This window comes from Rhinoderma darwinii, chromosome 5 (assembly GCF_050947455.1).
Source record: "Rhinoderma darwinii isolate aRhiDar2 chromosome 5, aRhiDar2.hap1, whole genome shotgun sequence".
In the NCBI taxonomy this organism is placed as follows: Eukaryota; Metazoa; Chordata; class Amphibia; order Anura; family Rhinodermatidae; genus Rhinoderma; species Rhinoderma darwinii.
The window spans coordinates 280,444,481-280,459,622 of NC_134691.1; the positions used below are offsets into that span (position 1 = coordinate 280,444,481).

General features: G+C 40.9%; 1 protein-coding gene across 2 annotated transcripts in view; it reads right to left on the reverse strand.

Annotated features, from left to right (window-relative positions):
• Positions 1 to 698: 698 nt before the first annotated feature.
• The window catches only part of NR1D2 (nuclear receptor subfamily 1 group D member 2), a 42,759-nt gene continuing 28,315 nt past the window's right edge, over positions 699 to 15,142 (reverse strand). For both annotated transcript variants that reach the window (XM_075827201.1, XM_075827200.1), the window contains 5 exons: positions 14,433 to 14,577; positions 10,095 to 10,744; positions 9,158 to 9,343; positions 8,519 to 8,729; positions 699 to 1,454 (listed from right to left, as the gene is read on the reverse strand). In XM_075827201.1, the coding sequence (XP_075683316.1) occupies positions 1,258 to 1,454; positions 8,519 to 8,729; positions 9,158 to 9,343; positions 10,095 to 10,744; positions 14,433 to 14,577 (1,389 nt within the window). In that variant the 3' untranslated portion in view covers positions 699 to 1,257. The remainder of the gene's footprint in view (positions 1,455 to 8,518; positions 8,730 to 9,157; positions 9,344 to 10,094; positions 10,745 to 14,432; positions 14,578 to 15,142) is intronic.

Below are 15,142 nucleotides of genomic sequence, written 5' to 3' on the forward strand. Positions count from 1 at the left end.
GTCCATTTTTCAATTATTGGATATCTTTATGCATTTTATAAATCTTATACATGGTAACTATTTGTAACTGCTCCCTTCACAGTTTAAAATATTGCAAGGAAGTTGGCATATATTCATCTGTAGGAATATTTACAGTCTTGAAAGTAAAAGATGATAATGTACACATAAATACAGAAAATGAATACACTCACACGTGCTAAAAATCTGGGTGACAGACAACAATCCCGATCATGGCGGAGGCACGTAACAGACCGGCAAAGCATTTGGAAATGATAAGATACACACTTTGTGATATATAGCATTTTCCTAAAAAGTGACTATCATGTGCTGGGTGTGTACTTCGCTATGAACAAATCGTATATAGCCTTGACTATGCCCAGTAGAGTTTTGGTGAAATAAAATTTGGTTCTTTAAATGGATTAAGTTTAGTAAAGCAAACTAGTGCCCCGTCTCTATTCCCGGACTCAAAGACATTCATTTGCCTTACTCTATTTTTACAGGTCCATGCCAAATTTCAAATACCGCCTACTAAATGCAGAATAAGGCTGGGTTCACACGACCTATTTTCAGACGTAAACGAGGCGTATTATGCCTCGTTTTACATCTGAAAATACGGCTCCAATACGTCGGCAAACATCTGCCCATTCATTTGAATGGGTTTGCCGACGTACTGTGCCGACGACCTGTCATTTACGCGTCGTCGTTTGACAGCTGTCAAACGACGACGCGTAAAATGACCGCCTCGGCAAAGAAGTGCAGGACACTTCTTTGAAACGTAATTTGAGCCGTTTTTCATTGAATTCAATGAAGAACAGCTCAAGATTACGGGCGTCAATGACGCCTCGTAAAATGCGAGTAGGAGCTTTTACGTCTGAAACGACGCAGCTGTTTTCTTCTGAAAACAGTCTGTAATTTCAGATGTAAAAGCCAGTTATCGTGTGCACATACCCTAAGGCTTGAGGAGTCTGTGTGTGATAATGTAACGCTGGAGCGTAAAGTGACGATTTTGTCTACGTTGTGTAGAGGCAGATAATTTGTCGGCTACACCAATATTCATGGGAAAATATTCTCTAGGACCTAATGCCTTAGTCATTTTACGAAATTCTAGTGAACTGCACATATGCTTTAGTTGACAAAAGACTTGCCTCTTCTATAGGCGATTTTTTCACTTGTTAATATATTGTGTCTGACATAACCATCGGGACACCTAATCTGTCACACATTATACAGTAGACGTCATATTAGTCATTTATAGGCCTACGGGTGAATTTTGAAAGCCAAAAGCTCCTCTGAGTGCATGTTGTTGAGAGAGCGCAGGTCTGCCAACTTCAGTAGGAGTCTGGTAAAGGTAGAGGCCTCGTTGGGATGATTTTTCATGATTAAAGTTCTCAGTGCACAGATCAGTGTTTCTTGCAATGCTTCAACAGAGTTTACATTTTCAATGCCAGAGCGATCTATGAAGCAAAATAGAAATAAAAATGAATCCTTAAGGATATTTTTAACAAAATATACAGTTATGAAACCACAAGCACAGGCTGTACATTTACATGAATACCACACTTTTTCCTTCCTTCTGGACTAAATATAGGAAAATCTTACACGCTTAGGGCTGATGCTGTGTGCACAGAACCCCTGGGGTCTATATTAAAGGTCCTGTAAACTGTCCACGAGCCCCTCTAAGGCTAAGCTCACACACAGTGTAAATACTGCTGAATTTATGTGCAGCATTTCTGCAGCGTCTTACGGTAGCAGCAAAGTGGATGAGATTTGAAAAAATCTCATCCGTGCGCAATGGAATAATTCTGCAGAAAATAAATGAAATTGACTTGCTTTGCGGATTCTTAATCTGCAGTATGTCAACTTCTGTATGTAAAAACACTGCGGAATTTCCGACCAGAAAATCTGTTCAGAAATTCTGCATTGTTTACGCTGTGTGAACATGGCCTAAGAGGCTTATAGGCATATATTGTCCCCTTGAAGCAATGTTTCTAGGGGAGAATACTGTTGTAATAGAAAATTAAATACTGCATGCCACATTATTTTTTCTTACAGATTCTCATGTAAAATGCTGTGACTCCATATTAAATCAGAGACACACAGAGGTATAGCTGGGGCACATAGGAGGTTATAGGTACTTTATTTCACACTGTGGCTTTAGTGACGCTTGTCGAAAATAGCCCTTATCGTTATCTGATTTCCACAGTGGCAGGACAATCTTAACACTATTTCAGGTAGTGCCCTGTAAGGGTATGTGCACACGACCTTTTTTCAGATGTAATGGAGGCGTTTTACGCCTTGAATTACGCCTGAAAAGACGGCTCAAATACGTCGGCAAACATCTGCCCATTGCTTGCAATGGGTCTTACAATGTTCTGTGCAGACGAGCTGTCATTTTACGCGTCGCTGTCAAAATACGGCGCGTAAAATGACGGCTCGTCAAAAGAAGTGCAGGACACTTCTTGGGGTGTTTTTGGAGCCGTTTTCTCATAGACTCTATTGAAAACAGCTCCAAAAACGGCCGTAAAAAAACTCTGAAAATCAGGGGCTGCTTTCCCTTGAAAACAGCTCCGTATTTTTAGACGTTTTTGACTCTGCGTGTGCACATACCCGGAGGGTATGTGCACACGCAGTGGTTTCAGACATATTTCGGGGCGTTTATGCCTCAAAAAACGCTTGAAAAAACGGAAGCTGAACGCCTACAAACATCTGCCCATTGAAATCAATGGGAAAAACAGCATTTAGTTCATACGGGGCATCTTTTTACGCCTCTGTTTTAAAAAACGGAGTGTAAAAAGACACTCCGTAAAAAGAAGTAGCATGTGGCTGGGTTCACACGACCTATTTTCAGACGTAAACGAGGCGTATTATGCCTCGTTTTACGTCTGAAAATAGGGCTACAATACGTCGGCAAACATCTGCCCATTCATTTGAATGGGTTTTCCGACGTACTGTGATGACCTGTCATTTACACGTCGTCGTTTGATAGCTGTCAAACGACGAAGCGTAAAATGCCTGCCTCGTCAAAGAAGTGCAGGACACTTCTTTGCAACGTAATTTGAGCCGTTCTTCATTGAAGTCAATGAAGAGCAGCTCAAGATTTACGAGCGTCAAAGATGCCTCGCATAATGCGAGGAGCTTTTACGTCTGAATCGACGCAGCTGTTTTCTCCTGAAAACAGCCTGTCATTTCAGACGTAAAAGCCACTTCTCGTGTGCACATACCCTGTCACTTCTTGAGGTGTTTTTTGGAGCTGATTTTCCATTGAACACTATGAGAAACGCCTCAAAAAACGTCTGAAAAGAAGCACCAAATTCATTTTCAGCTTCAAAAACGTCTGAAAATCAGAGGCTATTTTCCCTTGAAAACAGCTCTGTATTTTCAGACGTTTTTTGCTAAGCATGTGAACATACCCTAAGGGTATGTTCACACGATTAACAAAATACGTCTGAAAATACGGAGCTGTTTTCAAGGGAACAACAGCTCCCGATTTTCAGACGTTTTTTGAGCAACTCGCGTTTTTCGCGGCGTTTTCTACGGCCGTTTTTGGAGCTGTTTTCAATAGAGTCTATGAGAAAACGGCTCCAAAAACGTCCTAAGAAGTGTCCTGCACTTCTTTTGACAAGCCGTCATTTTACGCGTCGTATTTTGACAGCGACGCGTAAAATGACAGCTCGTCTGCACAGAACATTGTAAGACCCATTGCAAGCAATGGGCAGATGTTTGCCGACGTATTGGAGCCGTCTTTTCAGGCGTAATTAGAGGCGTAAAATGCCTCCATTACGTCTGAAAAGAGGTCGTGTGCACATACCCTTACAGTTTAGGAATGCTGCTGCAAACTGCAACCACTGAAACCATCGTGATCACATTGCCTTTAGGTTCTTTTACACGGGCCAATAATCGGGAAAACTAGCGTTCATATGGACACTCCTGCCTGATCATTGCCCTGTGTGGACAGGGCCATGATCAGCCAATGAATGGGGAAATGCAGAACAAAATATCATCGTTGTTGGTAGCACATCTACTTGTGTAAGAGATGTGCTGCCGACATGATGCAAATGCATGGGGACAACTGATCGTAGTAGTATTCGTTCGACCCCATACTAAACGATCATTGCTCCGTTTAGAGGGAGCAACGAGTGCCAAGCGACAAGCCGTATTGTCGATCGGAGCTGGTTTTAAAAGTGGTAGACATGGGAGATATCTGCCAGTGTAAAACCACCTTTTGTCAGCTACAATTTGCAGGTGTTGCCTACGAAGCCCCTTTCTAACCCTGATGCACATATGAACATTGTCTGTGCCCAGGTTCTTGGTGCATTTTGATATGTGAAGATAACCAGTTCATGCTATGGTATAATTTAGGGAGATCTGGTTTATAGTCATTATTTATTCACAATTACATTGTTTTCTTTGTCCTGCATTATATTTACATGGTCTATAAAATTAAGAACGGAGCTAGAATAATAACATCTACTTGCACCAAACAGCCCAACAATAATAATAAAAAAACATATAGACAAGACAGAATTTGAGTTTCTACTTTTCTGAGCAAGAAAGGTGTTCAGGGCAGTTGTCAGTTCCTTGCAGTACACAGCAGGGGGCGACAATGAGCACAGGTAAAAGCATCGCTAAAGGTAAAAATAATGTCAAATCTGTATTTCATTCTGAGATATGATGGGAGTCAAAGTGATGAATTGAAAAATAAAATAGATGTTTCAAAATTGTATAATGGTTGTCAGTTGTAATCGGAGCTGTTCCAATACTATTTACTTTTCCGATAAATACTCATTATTTGCTTACGTACTTTCCTTATTTATATACTTCAAGATTATCATGTGAGGAAACAGTCATTGCTGCTTTACCTTGACTAACACTTGCCCTTTTTCCAAAGACAACTAAGGACAATGATTACAATTCTGGTCATTCTTTAATATCAGTATAATAAGTTCTAAATATATTCCAAGACTGAAAACGCATGCCATTACTTTTTTGGTGCATTTCACTTTTTGAATATAGAAGAAAACAGATTTTCAATGCAAGAAAAGGTATTAACTCTTTCATTACCGGCCTATTTTGGCCCCAATGACCAAGCAATTTTCCCCATTTTTCCATCATCGCATTCGAAGAGCCATAACTTTTTTCGTTTTCCATTGACATAGCTGTATGAGTGCGTATTTTTTGCGTGATGAGTTTTATTTTTCAATGGCACCATTTTAGGGGTACATATAGGTCATTAATCATCTTTTATTAACTTTTTTTAGGGGGATGGAATAAAACCAGCAATTTTAGATTTACGCCGTTCACCGTGCGGCATAAATCACATGCTACCTTTATTCTATGGGTCCAAACGATTACGGCGATGCTAAATATGCAACTTTTTTATATTTTACTACTTTTACATTACAAAAACACTTTTAAGGCCCCCTGCTCATGCTGCAGATTTTGATGCAACTGAAAATCAGTTGCATTCATCTGTTTCTGCTGCAAGCACAAATTCTGCAACAAAATCTGCAGCGTGTGCAGGGGGCTTAAAAGAAAATAATTTGTTTTTGTATGGTTGCATTCCAAGAGCCATAACTTTTTTATTTTTCCTTTCATGTAGCTGTATGTGGGTTGTTTTTTGCGGGATGAAATGTAGTTTTTATTATACCATTTTGGGTTACATGAGACTTATTGATTAACTTTTATAAAAATTTTCGGGAAAGGGGGATGGAAATAAATGCAAGTCGTTTTTACGTCTTATCTTATGCCGTTCACAATGTGGTTTAAATAACGTGTTAACTTTATTGTTCGGGTCGTTACGATCACGGCAAAACCATATATGTGTATTTATTCGTTTTTTTTAAAATACTTTTGTTTAATTCTTCTTTTACTGTGCAGTTTTTTCATTAACTTTTTTTACATTAATTATGTTTTCAGTCCCATTAGGGGACTTTATAAAAAGGCTAATGCTTCGGAATAAGGCTCCTTAGTGACCGCCGTAAAAAAGCGTATCGGCGGTCACTAAGAGGTTAAGACACTATTAGCTTTTCTTGTTGACCTCCCAATTATGGATTCCAAGGACTGACATTGTGCTGTATAAATTATAGGGCTTGAGGAACTGGATAAAAAAGATAGATAGATAGATAGATAGATAGATAGATAGATAGATAGATAGATAGATAGATAGATAGATAGATAGATAGATAGATAGATAGATAGATAGATAGCCGTCTGTTCATGATATATATATATATATATATATATATATATATATATACACACACACACACAGTACCATTAGACACTATGGAATGGGAAATAATTAAACCAACATATTGTAGGATTGACAGAACCTGTAAGATTCTTTTTAAATAACTAGATTCATTGATTTACTGATGGATCCAATATTTTGCTTTATATAACAGTATATACAACAGACTTGATGGTTAATGCCACTCAAACACAATTTCTGAACTGAATGCACATGAAAGGTGAACTGTGAAGGAGGTAAACCCTTCTGTCTATAGATTTTCCACATTAGTTTGAAGAATCTCAGTGGGTTAGGTGGTAAATATCCAGATTATATCATAACACCCACATGTATAGGTCTTCTTTGGTTAAACACTGGTAGGAGATGGTTAAAATGAATCCCTCGTTAAAGGGGTGTTCCAGGAAATAAAGAAAATTAAATAATTAAAAAATGCATTAAAATAAATACTTTTATAAATACCTTAATTTTTTTTATAAATGCTCGTCTTGTCGAGGGGGTAATCATTAGGTTAATTAAAATGGCCGCCATCACATTAGTAAACACAAAACTCGTCCTAAACTGGAGAGCACATGCAGCAGTACGGGTTATGTCAGAACACAGAGCTCACATAAGCCCTACTTCCTGCTCTGGCGGTCTCATCCCCCCTCTTCACATCTTCAGTTGGGTCTGCGCACACTCTGTTCCTGGATAAACTCTGAGCTGTGGCGTAACTACCGCCGTAGCAGCCGTAGCGGCTGCTACGGGGCCCGCGGCATGAGGGGGCCCGTGTCGCCCGCCGGCACGGGCCCCCACCATGGCCGGAGGCTCCGCTAGCTGACACTATGGCTACTACAGCGCGACGCCACTGAACAAGACTACGGCAGAGCAGGGAGGTATCTCCCCACTCTGCCATTAAAGGGGTTGTTCCTACAAAAGACATGTATCCCCTATCCACAGTCCCCTGAAGTTCTCCATGAGAAACCTCGGACTTCCGGGGTCTGTGTCGGCAGCTCCGTAGAAATGAATGGAGCGCCGGTCGTGCTTGTGTGCATGCCAGACCAGCGCTCCTTTCATTTTTATTGAGCTGCGCAGACTCCGGAAGTCAGAGGTTAGACATGGAGAACCTGGGGGACTTTCTCCCCGTTCTCCTTATCGCTGGGCGTCCCAGCGATCACACATGTATCCCCTATCCTGTGGATAGGGGATACATGTCTTTTGTAGGACACACTATGGGTCAGATTTTTTTTGGGTGTTGGGGCTGCATGGCGTTACCTACAGGGGGGCTGTATGGCGTTACCTACACGGGGGGCTGTATGGCATTATCTACAGGGGAGGGCTGTATGGCGTTATCTACAGGGGGGGGCTGTAAAAAAGGCACTATCTACAAGGGGGGGGGGGTTGTGTGACACCCAGGGGAGGGGGGGGCAGTCAAAAGTTTGCTATGGGGCCCAGTCTTTCCTAGTTACGCCCCTGACTCTGAGGCACTCCGACACAGCTGAGATGGTGTGTTGACTGTGATATATATATATATATATATATATATATATATAGTCTATATGTCGTTGTCGTCTGTCAGGCTGACTATTTTGGCGGTCATGTCCCAGCCAGAGCAGTAAGGAGGTCTAACACCGATCTTGTGCTCTTTGTCTTGACGTAACCCGTCCTGCTGTGTGTGCTCTCCATTATGGGATGGATTTTGTGTTTACCAACAATGGCAGCGGCCATTTTAATTTACCTAATGATTACCCCCTAGACAAGACGAGTATTAATAAATAATTGAAGATATTTATAGTAATGTATTTTTTAATTATTTCATTTTCTTGATTTCTCAGAGAACCCCTTTAATGCGGTAGCACTTTACATATCATTTTTAGCATAACAACTGCACATCCATCATGTTCATAAGATTGGATAATATTTGAGGTTTTAAGTGTAATGACTACAATCGGCTTCCCCAAAAAATACTTTCATGATATGTCAATCGGCCATTTCATAAAAGTCAAATCAGAGGGACTCCAGCCACTGATGCCAAGAACAAGCTGAATCTTGTCACAATCATCTTGGAGAGGTAGGTGCGGGACCACCTTTATCTCGGGATGGCTTTTATACTTTATGACTGACAAGTCGTAAAATTATTTTTTGACGCCACATCTTTAAAGATTTTTGATGTAGTCAATAACACTTTATTTGCAATAAAACAGACATCAGCAGGATTGTAGATCATGAGATGTGTTAGAAGAGGACAAGCAACGTAAGGGTGAAAAATAGAAAGTTTCCTTCTGTTCTTACCAGCAGAGACGAGGACAACTGCTGTAAACAAACTCATCTCCTCCTCACTAAGCTGGAGAGAACTAAGCTTCGCACTGAATTCAAAAACAGAGTTCAGCAGCTCCCCAGCACCCATAGAGCGCAGCTCATCCACACTGTACTTCTTCCCACTAAGAAAGGTGACAGTACGCTCCTTTGCGTCAAACAATGACACAAACCGTACCATCAATACCTGGCAAAACAAAAGAAAAGGTTGTAACAAGCTTTTTCAAATAAAATTTTCAAAGAAATTAACATAGTGTAGGTTTTATATTTCCCGGTACACTGTCGTGTAAAGCAAAATTTAATGAGGACCTTCAGTGATGAGGACCTTCAGTCGACAAATTCAATTTCCTGACACATGAACAGTGAATTAGAGCAAAAACATTTTTCTTTCCAAAAAGTGATTCTTGTTATCAGGTTCTTGTGAACTCATAATGCTTCTTTCGTATATTACTATTTATTATATTATAATATAGTGGTTGTCCATAGAACATGGCTCTGTCAATATAACCAATTCTCATAATACATATGGATAGACAGACACAAACGGGAATTCATGTTGATATCTCTCATTGCTCACTTTACATTGAATAAATACGTTCATAATAAAAATCCAACCTCAAATGTTCCAGCCTTCAGCAAGTTGACCTGATCATACTGGGAAAGGTCTTTAAATCCTGGAATGCGCTTGGCAAATTCTACAACTTCTTTTACAGCTGGGGTGAAACTCATAGAGAACTCTTCCCAGATCTGAGGTCCCGATTTATTTGGGTCCATGAATGGAGACATACTCATTGGACAGACCTGCAAAAGGTATGAAAGTTAGTAAGACCATGATCTACGGAATCCTTCTAACCAAAATTATCTAGATTTCTTACTGGAGGATATGACAAAATAATATTTTTACTTTTTTTTAAAATTATTACAAAATTTGAGCAGTTCTTGTTTGTCATTTTTGTTACTCGAAGGAACATTAGGAACCTAGAAATGATCGATAAACGTAAGCAGGAGATATATTTGCCCCCACTCTTTGTCAGTCTGCAGGATATTCTATATGTTATGGAAACAGTCTTATAGAAATCCTTCAGAGAACACATGGGTAACTGCTGATCTGTTACATTTTCAACTCGGGAAAGCCTGACTGGCTTAAACAAGGTGCGCAGCCTAACCATCTTTTTGTCTTACTGCAGACATGGCAAAGGGGGGAGGCTCCTGCTCCAGCCAGTTGTCTTACAACAAGACACAAAATAGTGAGGAGGAGGGGGAGAAGGGCATGGCTGACCTCCTGAGACACACAGAGAATATTTCTTTATATATTTCTCAGTTTTAATTGTAATATAAAATAAATGGGACCAAAGAAAAGAAGATGAAGGAAGGAATTGCTGGGATATTTATTTATTTTTTTCTGCGCATTTTCTATGTTTAGTGTTTCTTTAACTTCATGGTAGCAATCCACTTATTTCTTTAAATATATTTAGCATGTCTAAGAATTGAAATGTAACAAAAAAAAAAACTTTCATGGCAATAAAAAAATAATAAGCAATGAACTCTGTACCAGATGCATTCTCCTTCCCCTGTTGCAAGTATAGCCATTCATGTTGTTAGCCTGAGATACATCATACACGGTTTCTTTACTGCATCCTTTGTGGGAGAAACCATTGAAAATGTTTATATTCTGTTCATTGGAGTAACAAACAGCATGGATGTTCGAATAACCCATGGTGTTCTTGTCCCGATGCGGTCCATTTATATAATTCTGGCTTTCACTGGCGGGACAGCGAGAAGTGCTGAGACCATTATTGAAGTGGATATTGTTGCTCTTGGTAATGTGTTTTAGATTATTTATTCTGACTTCAAGCTGATAGCTTGCTTCATTTTTTATTTCAGAAGGCTCCTGGTTATACATAATTGTCTCTCTGTGAGCTCTAGTTACCGTACCAATAACATCTTCTTTGCTAACGTCTGAAGATGGAGGAGGTGGAGCAAGAGAAGAAGGTGCAGGTGGAGTTGGGCTTTTATCTGGGTAATTCTCTTGAAAAGGGTGGGGCAAAGCTGGCAAAAGTAAAGGTGAAGCCTGATAATCTGGCAATGCTTCTTGATGTTCTGAGCTACCAAACTGGCTGTACACCATGGTCTTCATGGCAGTCTGCATTTCCATCAGCATTCTTTGCTTTTCGCGTTTTGGAATGCGACCAAAACGAACTGCTGTCAAGTAAGAAGAGAGTAAAACGTGAAAAGAGATATCTTTACTTAAAAACCATGTCTGATAAATTACATAAAGCGGATTCAAATATTATTCAACCTCATCTGGCAGAGTAACAAAGAGTTTTCAAGTTTATTTAGGCTCTGTTCTCAATAAAGTCATGGCTTTCATTTATAACAGAGCCATAACAGCTATGCCGGTTCCGCCTTCGTACAGATAGCGGTGAATCCTGGCTGACCTTATTGATTTTAAAGCCCTAAAATCTGTCTAAAACTTTTCTGCTCAAATTATATTAAAAAAAATATCCATTTACTGGATTGGAACATATTTTCGACAACATGTGAACTAAGTCAGATTATTTGAGACTACAGAATGAACGGACAGGCAGTCAGCATAGGCCAACATGCTCCTGCTGAGATTATAACTTATCTTGTAGGCTGGTGAGCAGAATTTGAGGTATGAAAGTGACAAAGGGCGTGAAGTGCTGCAACTGGTAAGGGGGTTTTGGAGTGCAGTGTCGTGGGGAATGGGTTAGGTGTGTTGGTGCTTGTAGCTAGAAGCTAAAAAGTAGGAAGGACACAACCACGGACACTGTGTAACAGGCTTCAGCAACTTGCTTTAATGCATACATTGCTTCAATATATACTGCCTGGAAAAAAATAATTAACCTCTAGACATCCACTTATGCTCCAGCTGCCGATGCCCCGCACAGCTGGAAGGTATGTATACATGGTGCTCTTTAATGGATGATCGCCCTCTTTAGCCCTCTGTCATTAGAGATCAGGCTGACACTGTGAAGTGACGGATCTGAAATGATCAGCCCCCTGTTACAAAATACACTAAGCACAGTGCTCAAAGTGAGCGCTATGTTCAGCACTGGGACCAGAATACAGGAAGCTTACTTAGGGCGGGTTCACACATGGCGGAATTTCACTTAAATTCCGCTGCGGACACTCCGCAGCGTTAATCCGCAGCGGAGCCGTTTCTCCATTGACTTTCACTTTAATTTAGCAGTGTTCGTTTACACGATGCGTACAATTCCGCTGCGGAGCATAGGCTGCGGAGCGGAATTTGGTGTCCGCAGCATGCTCTGTCTGTTGCGGAGCAGTGGCGGACTGGTTGCGGACTCATGGCGGAATTTCTCCATTGACTTCAATGGAGAGTCAAAATTCCGCAATGAAGTCCGCAGATCTTATGTGTGCTGCGGAGCGTATTGTTTTTACTACCATGACATTTCTTCATTCTGGCTGGACCTATGTATTTCTAGGTCTACAGCCAGACTGAGGAAGTCAATGGGGCTCCCGTAATGACGGGAGCGTTGCTAGGAGACGTCTGTAAATAGTCACTGTCCAGGGTGCTGAAAGAGTTACGCGATCGGCAGTAACTGTTTCTGCACCCGGGACAGTGACTACCGATCTCAATATACATGTATCTGTAAAAAAAAATATAAGTTCATACTTACCGAGAACTCCCTGCGTCTGTCTCCAGTCCGGCCTCCCAGGATGACGTTTCAGTGTAAGTGACGGCTGCAGCCAATCACAGGCCAAGCACAGGCTGCAGCGGTCACATGGACTGGAGCTTCATCCAGGGAGGTCGGGCCGGATGCCGAAAGAGGGACGCGTCACCAAGACAACGGGCGGTAAGTATGAATTTCTTTGACTTTCACTAGGGAAAGTGCTGTCCCTTCTCTCTATCCTGCACTGAATAGGGAGAAGAGAAGCACTTTTCCTGCAGTCCGCAGCGGCCAGTCCGCATCAATTTTCTGCACATTTTGTGCAGATCCGCTGCAGAATCTGCAACGCAGATTCTGTGCGGCATTGATGCGGACAGTTGCGGAGGAATTCCGCCATGTGTGGTCATGCCCTTACTACGTTTGAGCCATTGCTATGGAAATCCGTGACATTGCATCTTCTAATGGTGATCTAATGGGTCAGCAGGCATTAGATCACTATTATCTGTGATCTGCATACAATTGCATACTTTGTTCTCCGGCGTTATATTGATGATGTAGGTGGGGCAAAGCGCACATATTTTCTATTGCTATTCATAGGAGAGACTGGGGATTATTTTGTGACGTAAATGTGTGGTATGGTTAAAATGTCCAGCATTTGCATCCTGAGGAACTTAATTTACTTGCCAATAAGACATTTTGGGCCAGATGTACTAATACGGTCGTTATGCCAGTCGTAGTCAGAAGCCTGTAGGAGTAAGATGCAAATAATTTATTAAAAGACGCACATCTCTTAATAAATTAGTCGCATCTTCGGTTGTCCTTTTGCCGGACAGTGAAATTTACGGCAGCTTCAAGCATAAATTATAGTAAATCTGTCGGGCCGTGGTGGCCGCGCCCCTTTGGTAAGTCACACCCCCTTTAAAAAATAAAAAACAGGGGCGGGCACTGCGTAAAAGTGAAAAAAGTCGCACATTTTTGCACTTAACAGTCGTGCCGCTAAAGTGACGCAAAACAGCTAAAAAAATTAGGATGTTGCACCTATAATGCATTCTGCCTTAGGCAACAGAATGAAGAAGTCAGTGATCAGCAAGTTAGGTCATGTTGTTTCACTTCTTTGCTGGATTGCTCATAAATGAACCTTTAAGCAATTGCAGCCTCTCCCTGTATGTCATCATTGAGGCTCTATAACATATGGACAACACTGATGTGCATGTCAGTAACAGCAAGTACAACTGATGGCTGAGGAGATCATCACAGGCGCCATGTTATAGGTATGCTCCTCACAGTTTACCACCTGCATTGATGGGCACGCTGATGCAAAATGATGTGATCTCAACACATGCTAACAATCATTACGAACCCATTGGTGCACCACGTCTACTGTAGTGACTGATGAGGGGTGAGAGAAGAACCAATGGTGCGGGATTAACTGTATGGTTGCCCCGTCTCAATTAGAGAAAGATACATTTTTCTTTACTTGTAGTGCTGCTGCCAATACTTGATAGTGGTGAGGAACATGCCATAGTCTAAGGACTTTTGTGACCTGCTTTAGTATGTGTGATAGTCTTAGATTCATGAAACAATTCCTCTATATCACATACCCAGGAGTCTCCCCAAGGACTTAACACACTTCCATGGACTAGTAAATATGCCTCTTGATATTGTCCTTTGACATTGTCTTGATTGTGAATCTTTGCCAAATTTCATAAAATAGCCTTTAAAAAGTCATTGTGGAATTGTAATGCCCATTGTCAACGCCACCTACTATATCTATCCGTAGTCTCTGTCTTACCTGCACTCAGTCCCTCCCTTGAAGATCGTTCACATTTCAGAAGTAAACAGCAATGTTTTGGTTAATCGTTCATTCCTTCCCACCTATATTGATGGCCACTAGCCTCTACACATGTTTTATGATATAAACTGTAAGAGTCAATAAAATCAGTTTACCTACATATAACTAAGTACTGTATAAATATTCTTATACTACTTTACACAGGTCTATTGTGATAAGAATCTGAACACTAGAACACTCAATAATATTGAATTTAATAATAACTTCTACTTTGCACTTCTATGTACTTCTCCAACCTCCGCAGAGAAGAAAAGAGCAACGTCTTGAAATGCTATTAGAGGGGTTCGATAATTACAAGATACATTGTAATCGTAAGGAAATATTGAAGAAAATGACTGGATGCGTCCCCCTTTTTTTGTTCTTTAAACGCCAGATTGGTACATACCATCTCTTGACATGCCGACGGACAGACACTTCTTGAAACGGCATTGCTGGCAGCGATTTCGGTTCATTCTCATGATAGAACAGATCTCATTCTTGAGGCACTTTTTGTACTGGATGTTTTGTTGAATGCTTCGTCGAAAAAAACCCTAAGAGCACGAGATGGTTTTATTAGGGTCAATCTCCAGTACAAAACCAAACGATCAGTTGTGGCTGGAGAAAAGACCTTCCACAACCGCACATCCCCCCATAGTATCTTATCATGTGTAGAGCTGCAGGAGACAGGTCCTATGTTCAACCAACACAAAGGAGAAAATCTATTATCACTGTCTTAAACTTGGACTGCTTAAAGGACAGGTGTCTCGAGAAAATATTTTTTTTTATATATATAATATTGCTTTTAGTGTGTTATTAAAATAAACTTTATTTATTTGTGTTTTACTTTTTTCTTTCTTTTACTTCACTATGGGGGCTGCCATTTTTTTTTCATCTCTGTATGTGTCGATTAACGACACATACAGAGATGGAATACAGCACATAGATCCCCATATAGAATGCGAACAGGAGCCGTTCCATTCACTATAGCATACGCCGTCTGTGTGGGAACGGCGCATGCGCCGCTCCCACACAGCCGAAAAGGAAGGTCTTCGGCAGAGCGACATCTGGCGCCATTTTCATGTGGTCCGGAAGCCGGACAGTAAGAGGTCGCGGCTT